Source organism: Lithobates pipiens, unplaced genomic scaffold, assembly GCF_037356315.1.
Source record: "Lithobates pipiens isolate NorthernLeopardFrog02 unplaced genomic scaffold, aLitPip1_a1.2 Scaffold_16, whole genome shotgun sequence".
Classification (NCBI taxonomy): Eukaryota; Metazoa; Chordata; class Amphibia; order Anura; family Ranidae; genus Lithobates; species Lithobates pipiens.
Genome location: NW_027507748.1, coordinates 419,058,928 through 419,072,979, shown reverse-complemented (window position 1 = coordinate 419,072,979; position 14,052 = coordinate 419,058,928). Strand labels below are relative to the sequence as shown.

At 47.6% G+C, this 14,052-nt stretch overlaps 1 protein-coding gene across 8 annotated transcripts in view; it reads right to left on the bottom strand.

The window, feature by feature from the left end:
* Positions 1-14,052, bottom strand: part of SENP7 (SUMO specific peptidase 7) — a 122,739-nt gene that overhangs the window by 100,573 nt on the left and 8,114 nt on the right. For 7 of the 8 annotated variants that reach the window (XM_077482490.1, XM_077482487.1, XM_077482488.1 and 4 more), the window contains exon 2: positions 6,874-6,962. In XM_077482490.1, coding sequence (XP_077338616.1) covers positions 6,874-6,933 — 60 coding nt within the window. In that variant the 5' untranslated portion in view covers positions 6,934-6,962. Of the gene's footprint in view, positions 1-234; positions 332-6,873; positions 6,963-14,052 lie in introns of those variants that run through there. The other variant, XM_077482493.1, reaches the window with a different exon arrangement.

Below are 14,052 nucleotides of genomic sequence, written 5' to 3'. Positions count from 1 at the left end.
ACTTAATTAGTAGGCTGAAGGACGCAAATAAAAAAAGCCGTTTAAAAAGCATCAGAGAAATGTGTTAAAAAGCTACAAGGAAAAGCCCCAAAAAGAACCTAAAAATGCAACCCAGCAATCAAAAAGCAAGACTTGTTCACTCTCCACTCAAGGTCCCCACTGTTTAGCTTCCAACCAGCAGTTTTTCCCAATAGAAAATCTAGGTGATACAGTGCATCCGGAAAGTATTCATACCGCTTCACTTTTTCCACATGTTTTGTTACAGCCTTGTCCCAAAATGGATCAAATTCATTATTTTCCTCAAAATTCTTCAAGACCCTATAATGACAACCTGAAAGAATTTTTTTGAAATCTTTGCAAATTTAGTAAGAAAAAGAAATAAATAAAAAAAATCACGCATGCAAAAGTATTCACAGCATTTGCTCAATACTGCTACAATCTCGTCACACCTATTTTTGTGCAATTTCTCCCATTCTTCATGCAGGACCTCTCAAGCTCCATCAGGTTAAATGGGGAGAGTCGTTGCACAGCCATTTTCAGATCTCTCCAGAGATGTTCAATTGAGTTCAGGTCTGGGCTTTGGCTGGGCTACTCAAGGACATTCACAGGAGTTGTCCCATAACCACTTCTTTGTTATCTTGGATGTGTGCTTAGGGTTGTTGTCCTAGCGGAAGATGAACCTTTGTGCCTCAGTCTGAGGTCCAGAGCAGGTTTTAATCAAGGGTGTCGCTATACATTGCTGCATTTATCTTTCCCTCGATCCTGACTAGTCTCCCAGTTTCTGCCACTGAAAAACATCCTCACAGTATGATGCCAGCACCATGCTTCAATGTAGGGATGGTATTTGCCAGGTGATGAGTGGTGCCTGGTTTTCTCCAGACATGACACTTGCCATTCAGGCCAAAGTGTTCAATCTGTTTCTTCAGACCAGAGAATTTTGTTTCTCATAGTCTGAGTCCTTCAGGTGGACTGTCATGTGCCTTTTTCTGAGGAGTGGCTTCCGTCTGGTCATGCTACCATACAGGCCTGATTGGTTTGAGTGCTGCAGAGATGGTGGTTCTTCTGGAAGGTACTCCTCTCTCCAAAAGATAAACGCTGGAGCTCTATCAAAGTGACCATCGGGTTCTTGCTCACCTCCCTGACTAAGGCCCTCCTGCAATCGCTCAGTTTGGCCACACAGCCCGCTCTAGGAAGATTCCTGGTGGTTCCAAACTTCTTCCATTTATGGATGATGGACAATGTGCCACGATCTACAGACAATTCCTTGGACTTCATGGCTTGCTTTATTCTCTGACATGCACGGTTAACTGTGAGACCTTATATAGACAGGTGTGTGCCTTTCCAAATTGTGTCCAAGCAACTGAATTTACAACATATGACTCCAAGTTGTAGAAACATCTCAAGGATGATCAGTAGAAACCACTGTGCGCCTTCAGGAGTAGAGGCACTCTAATACAGGTGGTGTGTTACTAGCCAAACCACTAAAGCCCCATACACACTATCAGATTTTCTGCTGAGTTTTTCCTTCAGAATTACCAAAAGCATGTAATATGAGGTCAAACATTAGGCATTTCAATTTGTATGCAATCAGGCAGGCCCTTCTACTACATGGTTTTGGTAAATCTGATGACAAAAATCAGCAGACAATCTGATAGTGTGTATGGGGCTTAAGTGAAAACAGAAGAGAAAAGACTAAGGCTGCTTTCACACTGGGGCGGGAGCGGCGTCGGCGGTAAAGTGCCGCTAATTTTAGCGGCGCTTTACCGTCTTTTTAGCGGCGGTCTGCGGGCGCTAGCGGGGTGGTTTTAACCCCCGCTAGCGGCCGAAAAAGGGTTAAACCCGCCCGCAAAGCGCCGCTGCAGCGGCGCTTTGCCGGCGGTATTGGCGCGGTGTCCCATTGATTTCAATGGGTAGGAGCGGTATAGGAGCGGTGAATACACCGCTCCAAAGATGCGGCTAGCAGGACTTTTTTCACCGTCCTGCCAGCGCATCGCTCCAGTGTGAAAGCCCTCCGGCTTTCACACTGGAGGGAAAGGGGCCGGTTTTTTTCAGGAGCTACACAGGCGCTATTTTTAGCGCTGTAACGCCTGAATACCGCCCCAGTGTGAAAGCAGCCTTAGGACCCTTTCACATGTGCGCACCATATGTCCATATTTCAGCCATCCGTTTAAACCAAGAAGCTGCCACAAAAGCTGCAGAATGTGAAAGTATTACTTGAATCTGAATATTAAAGCACCACACCAAATTATTAGAATGTAAAAAAAAAAATTTCTTCTCCCAAATATATATTGGGTGCAACAGTCTACGCCTAGGCAAACTGAGCAGAAGTGGGATCTGGTACCTATCAAAACCAGGTACCCGCTCCCCCCCCACAAAGAAATATAAAAGTATCCAAACGTGATAGAGGAGAGGAGGAGGAGGGGGCAGAAAAGCAGAACTTACCCTTTTGGGCAAAGTTTCACATTAACGTACAGTTTGAGCCTGTACCAGTTGATTTACAATTTTTTTTTTATTTTACCCCTGATATAGGGGATGATGGATAGCCCCTAAAATACATTGGCTGTTGCACCCAGTATATACTATATTGTCAAAAGTATTGGGACGCCTGCCTTTAGACCAGGGGTGGCCAACCCGCGGCTCTTTGCCCGGTTCCATGCGGCTCTTACGTTCATATTGTAGCGTTCTGCCAGACGTGCAAGAATGACAAGAAGTAGTCGAATGAACTGTCATTTAATGACAACAGCAGAACTCCATTACTGTTGGCCGTAACCACGCCAAAATAAGACAAAAAAAACAATCTTCAAATGGAAAATAAACTGAGCTCAGGTGAAAACTAAAATTTAAATTTAAGAAAATAAAAATGAAAAAAAATACTAGAATAAAGGCCGCAGCTCTGAGTGGGATACACACACTAGAATAAATTGTGGAAAGATTTGGAAAGCTGCGCCACTACCCCTATTTAACTAGCCAAAATAGTGAAAAATACCTGAATAATTAATAACACACAAATAAATGAATAAGTGTATGTTACCTATTAGGTAAATAACATTGGTATCGCACAAATTAATTAAGCAAAAAAGACATTAAAAGATATATAATATATCACAGAAAAAACAGCTTGAAGAGAACCAAAGCTGAGAAATAAAGTCCACTATGTGTGCTCTTATCAGGACACCACGGTGAATCCACACGAAACTGCAAACCAGTGCCCGTCAGCGAGAATTAGATGCGCTTACCAGATACAGATCAAATTGCAGCCTTAATAGTAAATCATCTGTGTCATTATCCTTGCGTCAGACGCTAACAGATCTGCTAACCCCAGTATATGGCAGCATCGCAAAAACAACTTCCGCGGTCAGTAATCAAATGTATCACCAGAAGGTGATGACCCCTTTAATTAAAAAGCAGATCAAATGCGCTTTAGCATGATAATGCTTGCTGCAATGGTGAAGAATGAATGATGCCTTAGCCTGGCACTGAGACTGTTAGCGTGTCGGGTGATCAGATGGTGCCTCGTGGCTCACCCTCGTAGCTGGCGTGTGTTCCACCGTCCAGCACGGAACGACCAAAGGGACCGGAAGTAGCGTGACCAACACTCATCTTACATAGATATTTATAGAAATGTGTTTTTTGAGATTTGCAACTGAATGTTCTCCACAGAACCAGCTTCTCTGGATTTGGATAAATGCAAATGTGTAAAGACAACAAGGAGTGTGGAGCTCCGGGCACAGGCAGGGAAAGTGAGCGCTCACTATGGATTTGGTTAAACAGAGTTTGTCTGTGTGAGAGTGCACACAGTGTTCATTGTTGAAAATGACTGGCCTGTGGTCTTTGTAGTGTTAAAACAGTGTGTGACATTTACAATAAATCCAGCTGAGCAAAAGTATGTGTGTATGAGGAAGGGATGGGGTGATGTTCATGTGTGCCCATGCGTATGATGTGGCTCTTTGCGGTAACTTGGTAAAAAATGTGGCTCTTGGTCTTTGTCTGGTTGGCCACCCCTGCTTTAGATGCACATGAACGTTAATGGCATCCAAGTCTAGGTCCGTAGGGTTCGATATTGAGTTGGCCCACCCTTTGCAGCTACAACAGCTTAAACTCTTCTGGAAAGTCTGTCCACAAGGTTTAGTAGTGTCTATGGGAATATTTGTGAGGTCAGGCACTGATGTTAGATGAGAAGACCTGGCTTGCAATCTCCGCTCCAATTCATCCACAAGGTGTTCTATCGTATTTGAGGTCAGAACTGTGCAGGCCAGTGAAGTTCCTCCGCCCCAGATTCACAATACAATCAATTTCTTTTTAGCGTAGTTGAGCTTGAAGGAGCAGCTCTAGGAAGATACAATAAATAACAATTCTATACTAACATATTCCTTCAAAAGTCATGCAATGGGTGTTTCCATTGTGGTAATGCTTACTAGTAGATGGGGATGAGCCAAACACCCCCTAAAAAGTGTTTGAGGACCTGGGTCCTGCCAAATGCAAAATATCAATGCAAAAAAAAACGTTTTAAAAATGGCAGTTTTTTTCGGGAGCAGTGATTTTAATAATGCTTAAACTGAAACGCTAAAAAAAGTGTAATATTCCTTTAAATTTCGTACCTGGGGGGTGTCTATAGTATGCTTGTAAAGGGGTGCCATGCCATGCATATAAGTAGGGCTGAAACAACTAATCAATTAATCAACAACTAATCGATTATGAAAATAATCGATTACTATTTTCATAATCGAGTAATCGGCCACTAACATAATGGGGTTAAAAAAAAAAACTAAAATTAGCCCTTTATAGTACAAAAAGAGCAAATCGCTACTGTAAATATTACTTTCACTGTCCCATAGTAAAAAATTAACCCCTTATGCCGCGTACACACGATCGGAATTCTCGTCGGAAAAAGCTCTGATGGTTTTCCCGACGGAATTCGGCTCAAGCTGTCTTGCCTACACACGGTCACATCAAATTCCGATCATTTATAAATGCAGTGACGTACAACACATATGACGTGAGTAGAAAAAGGAAGTTCAATAGCCAGTAGCCAATAGCTTCTGTCTCGTAGTTGAATCTGAGCATGCGTGATTTCTGGCATGTCGGAATTGCATACACATGATCGGGATTACCGATAGAAAGTTTTTCCATAGGGAAAATTGAGAACATGCTATCAATTTTTGGCTGGCGGAAATTCGGACAGCTAAATTCCGATGGAGCGTACACAAGGTTGCATTTTCCGATGAAAAGCTCTCATCTGTCTTTTTCTGGATGGAATTCCGTCGATGCGTTGCGATTATTTGCTCTTTTTGTACAAATTTTTGTTTTTTTTAACCCCATTATGTTAGGCCTGGGTCACACCTCTGTGTTTTTTGGTGCTTTTTGCAGAAACACAGTTCATTTACATGGTTTCCTATGGGACATGTTCACATCCATGGTTTTCGAAACAATAATCGGCCAACTAATCGATTATGAAAATAATCGTTAGTTGCCGCCCTACATATAAGCCTTTAAAATGAGCACTTTTGATTCCATGGCTTTCGAATTTGCCGCGAACACCGAAATTTGTTCACTGTTCGGCAAACAGCCACCGTTTTGAGTCAAACTCATGTTTGACTCGAGCATAAAGCTCATCCCTACTAGTAGACCATGTAGAAAAAAAAATGCAGTAGGCTGTTCTCGTACAACAGGCCACCTTGTGCTAGAAAGTCATAAAGCAGCAGTTCTAGATAAGCATTTATTTTACAGGCCGGTTCACATTACAATTTCTGCATTACTGATGCATTTCTGAATGCACGTTTTTGCTGCGTTCTTTGCCTTCATCTCATTTTGGGACATGTGTGGTTTTTGATGAATTTTGCCGAGTTCCATACAGAAAAAAAAATGCAGAATGTCTACTAGACTTTTGCTGACTACACTAGAATGCACTGCAATGGTGTGAACTAAGGCCACTGGAATACATTAAAACACTATACATGCGTTTTTGATGCAGATTAAAAATTCAGTGGACTGCATCTTGTGTGAACCAAGTCTTTTGAGAGGTTAAGACCCCTTTCACACTGAGGGCATTTTGCAGGCGCTATAGCGTTAAAAATAGTGCCTGCAAAACGCCCTAAACAGCTGCTCCATGCACTCCACTGTGATCACTCGAGGGGGCTTTCACAGTGGAGCAGCGCTGCGATACCACCAGCAAAACGGCAGTGTTTTGCAGGTGGATTTAAATTTTTTGGCCGCCAGCGGGGGGTTAAAACCGCCCCGCTAGTGGCTGAATATCGCCGCTTTACCGCTGACGACCTAGACGGCGCAGTGTGAAAGGGCTCTTAAAACGTAGCTCCATCTTTGTTTGAAATTATTAATATCACATATCGGTTACAGAAATCGTCTTGCAATTTGGGGTTAATTAAAAAAATACCTTCGTAATCAAATCTGCAGGGTTGACTTTCTAAAAGTGGAATAACAATTAAACATGGCTTTCCTGTAAGAAGCAGTTCTCTATACTGTATGATTTTAGGAGTGCCTCCAGAAATGTAATTTCCTGTTTATGAAATTTGCCAGAAAACGCTCCCACACAGGGAGGAGATATAGGCAGTCAATCAATCAGTATATAGGAATTCCAATTATAATGTACTAACTCTCTGCATATACGTGTGTATATATATACACACAGTATGTATATGTAGCAGTGGAATTTTTTTCACCAGTGTATTAAACTGTACAGATGTTCAGATGAAGTGCACTTTAAAAATACTCAGCCATAAAGAAAATGCTAGCAAGGATATCAAGCATTGTCTAAAGCGCTTCAAGGCCAATTCAATATAATTTTATTTTTTAGCAGAGATTATTAGTGTAAATCTTGCATGTCAAAGATGTAAATCCTTATCTGTAGTTACATACCCCAGGTGTCTTCCTACTTGGCTGGGTTCCTGGTGAGGTTTCTTTTTTCTGCTGATCCATTATAACACCTTTGCCTCTCAAAAACGATTCTGCAGAACATAAAAAAGATAATCACTTTGATGTAACGAACTCCAGGAATTCGGAAACTTTGTGCAGGCACATTATGAGTTAAAGTGGTTGTAGCACCCGGATGTTTAGGCAGGCTTGCTATCAAATTTAGTTGCCAGGGGATAGTTGCCTTGGCTAATTGTTAGGAGATCAATTGATTTCTCTCTAAATCTGGACTTGTTGCACCGTTTCTCTTCTGTCACTGGGTGGCACTATGCTAGCGACATTAGATAAGACAAGGTATTTGCAAGCACAGACATGAATGGATGAAGTGTCTCAGCCAATGGGCAGGGATTTTCTTTGGTTCCTTGGCCTGCTGGGAGAGCCTATTTATTTGGGTGGAGTCAGGTGATCGAGGTTCTGTGCCACCTGGACGGCTGTCTGGGTGGACGTGTGTTGCTTCCCCGGGCCGCTAAGCCAGAAACCTGAGGCTTATCCTGGGGACATTTGGCTGCTAGGCTGCCTGAGGGCCTTTATTACAGGAGTGGGAGAGCAGCGTAGAATTGGGACTGCTGGCTTGTAGTCCAACCAGAAGTAGTGGTTAAGCCGGATGGGGAACCAGCTGTGGTTTGAGGTAGAAGGGGAAGCTGTCGCCACTAAGGGACCATCCACCTTGTTACCGGAGACCACTGTGAGTAAGCTGAAGCCAATACCAGAGCAGTCTTCTCACCAGCCAGGGACGGTGAAGAAGTGGAAAAACTTCAGCGAGTGCCAAGCCAGAAACCCAGCGGGACAACAGAGGTGACGCTTGTGGAGCATCTGTGAGTGCCAAGCAAGGGACCTAGCAGGTCAGCAGGGGTGACGCTTGAAGAATATCTGTGAGTGCCAGGCCAGGGACACGGCAGGGAAGCAGGGGTGATGCTTGCGGAAGATACTGAGTGCTAAAAGTGGAAGAGCTAAGGGGATCCAGTGGCTACTGGATCCAAAGTCTAGTGGAAGACTGGGAGTTCATTGAGTAAAGACCCACAGTGAGTGACTGTGGGATAAGCTGAGAACTGTTCGTGTTGCAAATAGCTGAATACAACTACCGTTAGTAACTCCTACAAGATTGTTGCCATAGGAAACAGCGGTCCTACCTATACAGAAGTGGTGTCCAGCTGGAGGCCTTCACCTGTATAGCCGACTTCCTATAGAGGTCTCGGAGTCTGCCAGTTATCAATGTATCTACTTAAGGGTGTCCTGGCACTAACCAGCTCTCCCACAGTTCTGTCCAAGAGACAATGAATCTCTTTGCATTTAAAAAGTGTCTGGCGCTGACCATTTCATCGTGCAATACACACACAATGCCTTGTAACCCACTCTACACAGGAGGATGTCAGCTGTCCCCAACTCTGGAGGTCACCATTAGGCCTCAAGAGACCTTGGACTTTGCTACATAAGCCTAAAAAAAAAAAATCTATGAATAAAAAAATCCTGTTCCTTTAAGGCATGTCGTATAGCACACTGCCCATGCTGTGTAGTTTTTTTCCCCTCCTATCTTGTAAAATAAAAAAAATCCTAGTTGATACTGCCAGTTCCTGTGTGCCCTCTGTCTGTGCTGACCACAGTAATTATGGCTTCTGATCCATAATTACCGTGGTCAGGTTACGTGCCCAGCTGCTCTGCACTGACAGCCTCTTGCCTCTCACCCTTCCTCCCTGTCAGCATGAGCACGGCTCTCCTCCCCTCCCTTCCTGCCGCTATTCAGCTGAAATATGCAGCATAAATACATGTACCCCTTCTGGTTAGGCTGCCATTAATAGTGTATGTGATTATTTAAAATGAAAAGGCTAAATACCTTTTCCCACACTGCCACTCTGCGTGCCCATGATCCCCCTGTGCTGGCTGGCTGATGTTACAGGGGAATCTTCTCTCCGTAGATGTGTGTGGGGGGGGGGGGGCAGCAGAGGGAGATCACATGACAGCACAGGTGTGGTGTTAGAAAAGGTATTTAGCCTTCATTTAAAAAAACACTTACACTATTGTTGATGGCAGCATTCACTGGAGGAGATACATGTAAAGTCACAGTGACAGAGAATCCACAAAACCTGCCACCTTATCTCTATAAAGTGGTTGTAAATCCACTTTTTGGACTTCTACCTCTAGGTAAGCCTAGAATAAGGCTTACCTATAGGTAGTGTAAATATCTCTTAAATGTGCACCATTTAGGAGATATTTCACTTGTAGTCCGCGGAAAATTCCTAAGGAGCATGCACGGGGAAGAAACGTTTACATACAATGCAGGGTTATTGACATCATTTTCACCCTGAGTATCTTATAGTTTTGAGGGACTAATCGCACAGATGGAGGAAGTCTACCAGTACATGAAGGTAAGTATTGGGCCTCTTTTTTACTTGCTGGTAGTAAAAAGGGTGGGGGGGGGGGGGGACACAAAGAAAACATTGCGAACAGGGAGGATTTTAAATGTAGAAGAGTAGACTTGGATGGGACCCACTCTGCTGGAACGTAATAAGCTACCTACACTCCTGTTCTGCATGCTATCTGCATTCCTGATCTGCATGGATTTATTGGATCATTAAAGTTATTACGTTCCAGCAGAGTGTGTGGCCATCCTTGTTACTGTTTCAGGAGGCGAGTACCTCTGCACTGGATGTCATATGTGGATCCTGCCTTCACCCACCTAGAGCGGTGTCTCTCAGTTTATGTCTCTTCTGCATTAAAGTTTCTTACCTGCCTGTCCGCACTGCACACGCACAGGAGCAACATCATCTTGGCCAGGCCAATGAAAACAGCCAGAGATTTGTACCTGGATGCTGACCAGCCGGCAGGGAGCCCCAGTCCATTCCAGCTCTGGAGAGAAGGTGAGTATTGTTCCACTCTAATTTAGGGAGGTAGGCGTACTCATTCTGTGGCAAAAATTAATACCACAGGTCGAATTTGGAAGGCAGTACAGCTGGCAATTGCGCCCTAGTGTTGTGGACTTTCAGGGGTTAAAACTGGCCATGAGGCACGGATCCTCCCATTGACACCGGCGACGATGGGCCACTGGTCCTCCCACTGACACCGGCGACGATGGGCCACTGATCCTCCCACTGACACCGGCGACGATGGGCCACTGATCCTCCCACTGACACCGGCGACGATGGGCCACTGATCCACCCACTGACACCGGCGACGATGGGCCACTGATCCACCCACTGACACCGGCGACGATGGGCCACTGATCCACCCACTGACACCGGCGACGATGGGCCACTGATCCACCCACTGACACCGGCGACGATGGGCCACTGATCCTCCCACTGACACCGGCGACGATGGGCCACTGATCCTCCCACTGACACCGGCGACGATGGGCCACTGATCCTCCCACTGACACCGGCGACGATGGGCCACTGATCCTCCCACTGACACCGGCGACGATGGGCCACTGATCCTCCCACTGACACCGGCGACGATGGGCCACTGATCCTCCCACTGACACCGGCGACGATGGGCCACTGATCCTCCCACTGACACCGGCGACGATGGGCCACTGATCCTCCCACTGACACCGGCGACGATGGGCCACTGATCCTCCCACTGACACCGGCGACGATGGGCCACTGATCCTCCCACTGACACCGGCGACGATGGGCCACTGATCCTCCCACTGACACCGGCGACGATGGGCCACTGATCCTCCCACTGACACCGGCGACGATGGGCCACTGATCCTCCCACTGACACCGGCGACGATGGGCCACTGATCCTCCCACTGACACCGGCGACGATGGGCCACTGATCCTCCCACTGACACCGGCGACGATGGGCCACTGATCCTCCCACTGACACCGGCGACGATGGGCCACTGATCCTCCCACTGACACCGGCGACGATGGGCCACTGATCCTCCCACTGACACCGGCGACGATGGGCCACTGATCCTCCCACTGACACCGGCGACGATGGGCCACTGATCCTCCCACTGACACCGGCGACGATGGGCCACTGATCCTCCCACTGACACCGGCGACGATGGGCCACTGATCCTCCCACTGACACCGGCGACGATGGGCCACTGATCCTCCCACTGACACCGGCGACGATGGGCCACTGATCCTCCCACTGACACCGGCGACGATGGGCCACTGATCCTCCCACTGACACCGGCGACGATGGGCCACTGATCCTCCCACTGACACCGGCGACGATGGGCCACTGATCCTCCCACTGACACCGGCGACGATGGGCCACTGATCCTCCCACTGACACCGGCGACGATGGGCCACTGATCCTCCCACTGACACCGGCGACGATGGGCCACTGATCCTCCCACTGACACAGGCGACGATGGGCCACTGATCCTCCCACTGACACAGGCGACGTTGGGCCACTGATCCTCCCACTGACACCGGCGACGATGGGCCACTGATCCTCCCACTGACACCGGCGACGATGGGCCACTGATCCTCCCACTGACACCGGCGACGATGGGCCACTGATCCTCCCACTGACACCGGCGACGATGGGCCACTGATCCTCCCACTGACACCGGCGACGATGGGCCACTGATCCTCCCACTGACACCGGCGACGATGGGCCACTGATCCTCCCACTGACACCGGCGACGATGGGCCACTGATCCTCCCACTGACACCGGCGACGATGGGCCACTGATCCTCCCACTGACACCGGCGACGATGGGCCACTGATCCTCTCACTGACACCGGCGACGATGGGCCACTGATCCTCCCACTGACACCGGCGACGATGGGCCACTGATCCTCCCACTGACACCGGCGACGATGGGCCACTGATCCTCCCACTGACACCGGCGACGATGGGCCACTGATCCTCCCACTGACACCGGCGACGATGGGCCACTGATCCTCCCACTGACACCGGCGACGATGGGCCACTGATCCTCCCACTGACACCGGCGACGATGGGCCACTGATCCTCCCACTGACACCGGCGACGATGGGCCACTGATCCTCCCACTGACACCGGCGACGATGGGCCACTGATCCTCCCACTGACACCGGCGACGATGGGCCACTGATCCTCCCACTGACACCGGCGACGATGGGCCACTGATCCTCCCACTGACACCGGCGTCGATGGGCCACTGATCCTCCCACTGACACCGGCGACGATGGGCCACTGATCCTCCCACTGACACCGGCGACGATGGGCCACTGATCCTACCACTGCCACCGGCGACGATGGGCCACTGATCCTACCACTGCCACCGGCGACAATGGGCCACTGATCCTCCCTGGACATTTTCTTCTCCCACTGGCCACAGTGCGAGCCCCCCCCCCGCCTCTAAAGTTTGACTGACAATAAATTGACCCTTTGTTTAAAAAGTTTGGAGACCCGTAACCTAGAGCATTGGACCCTTGCAGTCCAGAAGGAGTGGTCACTGCAAGCAAGGGTGGTCTTTTTTTTTTTTTTTATTTCCATTTCCAGAAGTGGGCTTTAAGCAATATACACTGTGAGCATTTGCTCAGCTCCCCTGAGCACCTTTTCTACAAGCAGAAGAAAAGCTGCTTAAAAAAAACAAAACAAAAAAAAACCACACACCAAAAGTCACGTATTGCACACATTTATGGATCCTATTGGCCAGAATATGCATTTATTCTGGCCATTAGAATGCATTGACACACTAGTGTGCCTCAACTTGTCTATGCACAGTCTGAATTTTTCTACCCAAACACTCCTCGCCTGAACACGCTGATGATGGGGCAGATGGGGGGCTGTAAATGCTAATACATCTGTAAACACCTCTGTGTGCATGGACACATAGGCTTACATAGAGGTGCATTTACAGGCTGAAAAAAAAAAAAAACACCAAACACCTGTAAAAGCAGTGTTTTGTTAAAGTGTTACTAAACCCTGGACCCTGCATTCACTATGTCTGGTCTCCCACAGTACACAGAGCATGCAAATACATTATTTTAGTAAATATAAACTGCTAAATACCCTTTCTCATTAGCAGCATATTGCAGTCTTGTGACTTCTTAGTGTCCGGCCGAGCACTGGTTAAAGTGGCTGTAAAATCAGAAGGTTTTTTTACCTTACTGCATTCTATGCAGTAAGATAAAAAAAGCCTTCTGTGTTCAGCATCCCCTCTAATACTTACCTGAGCCCCATCTCTGTCCAGCAACGTCCACAAACATTTCAGCCATCCAGCTCTTCCTCCTTATTGGCTGAGAAACAGCAGTGGTGCCATTGGCTCCCGCTGCTGTCAAAGTCAGTTAGCCAATTGGGGGAGAGAGAGGGGGCAAGGCCAAACCACAGCTCCGGCTTGGGTGCCCCCATAGCAAGCTGCTTGCTGTGGGGGCACTCAACAGGAAGGAGGGGCCAGGATCACAGAAGAGGGACACAAGAAGAGGAGGATCTGGACTGCTCTGTGCAAATCCACTGCAACAGAGGAGGCAAGTATGACATGTTTGTTGTTTTTATAGAAAAATAAGAGACTTTACAGTCCCTGTAAAGCTTGTAGGAGGAGTTTTCATTCTCCTCTGACTGTCCTATGAGGCTGCATGACCCCTGACCCTCTGTCTGGGGCAATACACACAAAAACGGGGCATATGCCGAGTACCCCCAAGGCTCTGTTCTATTAGGGGATGGATTCGGGACAGTGGAGGATCAGAGAAAAGCTTTTTTTTTATACACAATGTGGAAAATGAACCCCTTGGGTTCCACAGTGAGTATAACAAGCATGCTTTACTGCATACACTGACTGATTTTGCTGCTGTGGGTTTAGTAACACTTTAAGCCTAGCGTGCACGAGTCCTAAACTTTATTAAAATCTAACAAGGTGACACTTCATTCATAGTCTATGCTAGGCATGAGCTCCGGCATGTTCGCACAGCCCACCAGAAAGTCGGCACCGCGCTGCGCTAATCACAGGCAGTGAGACATTGTCCCGCTGCAGAGATCGGAAATGTCTCACTGCCTGTGATTAGCGCAGCGCAGTGCCAACTTCCTGGCGGTGTTCTGCCAAAAACTGTCCCCCCATCGGATAGTGTCTGCCCCGTATTGCGCTTGTGCAGTACGGAGGACAAGGAGACTCCGAAAGTCTCTGAAGATGAACAGTGCATGCGCTCTTGCTAGTACCTTCTGTCCTGAGTCCAGGTTAAA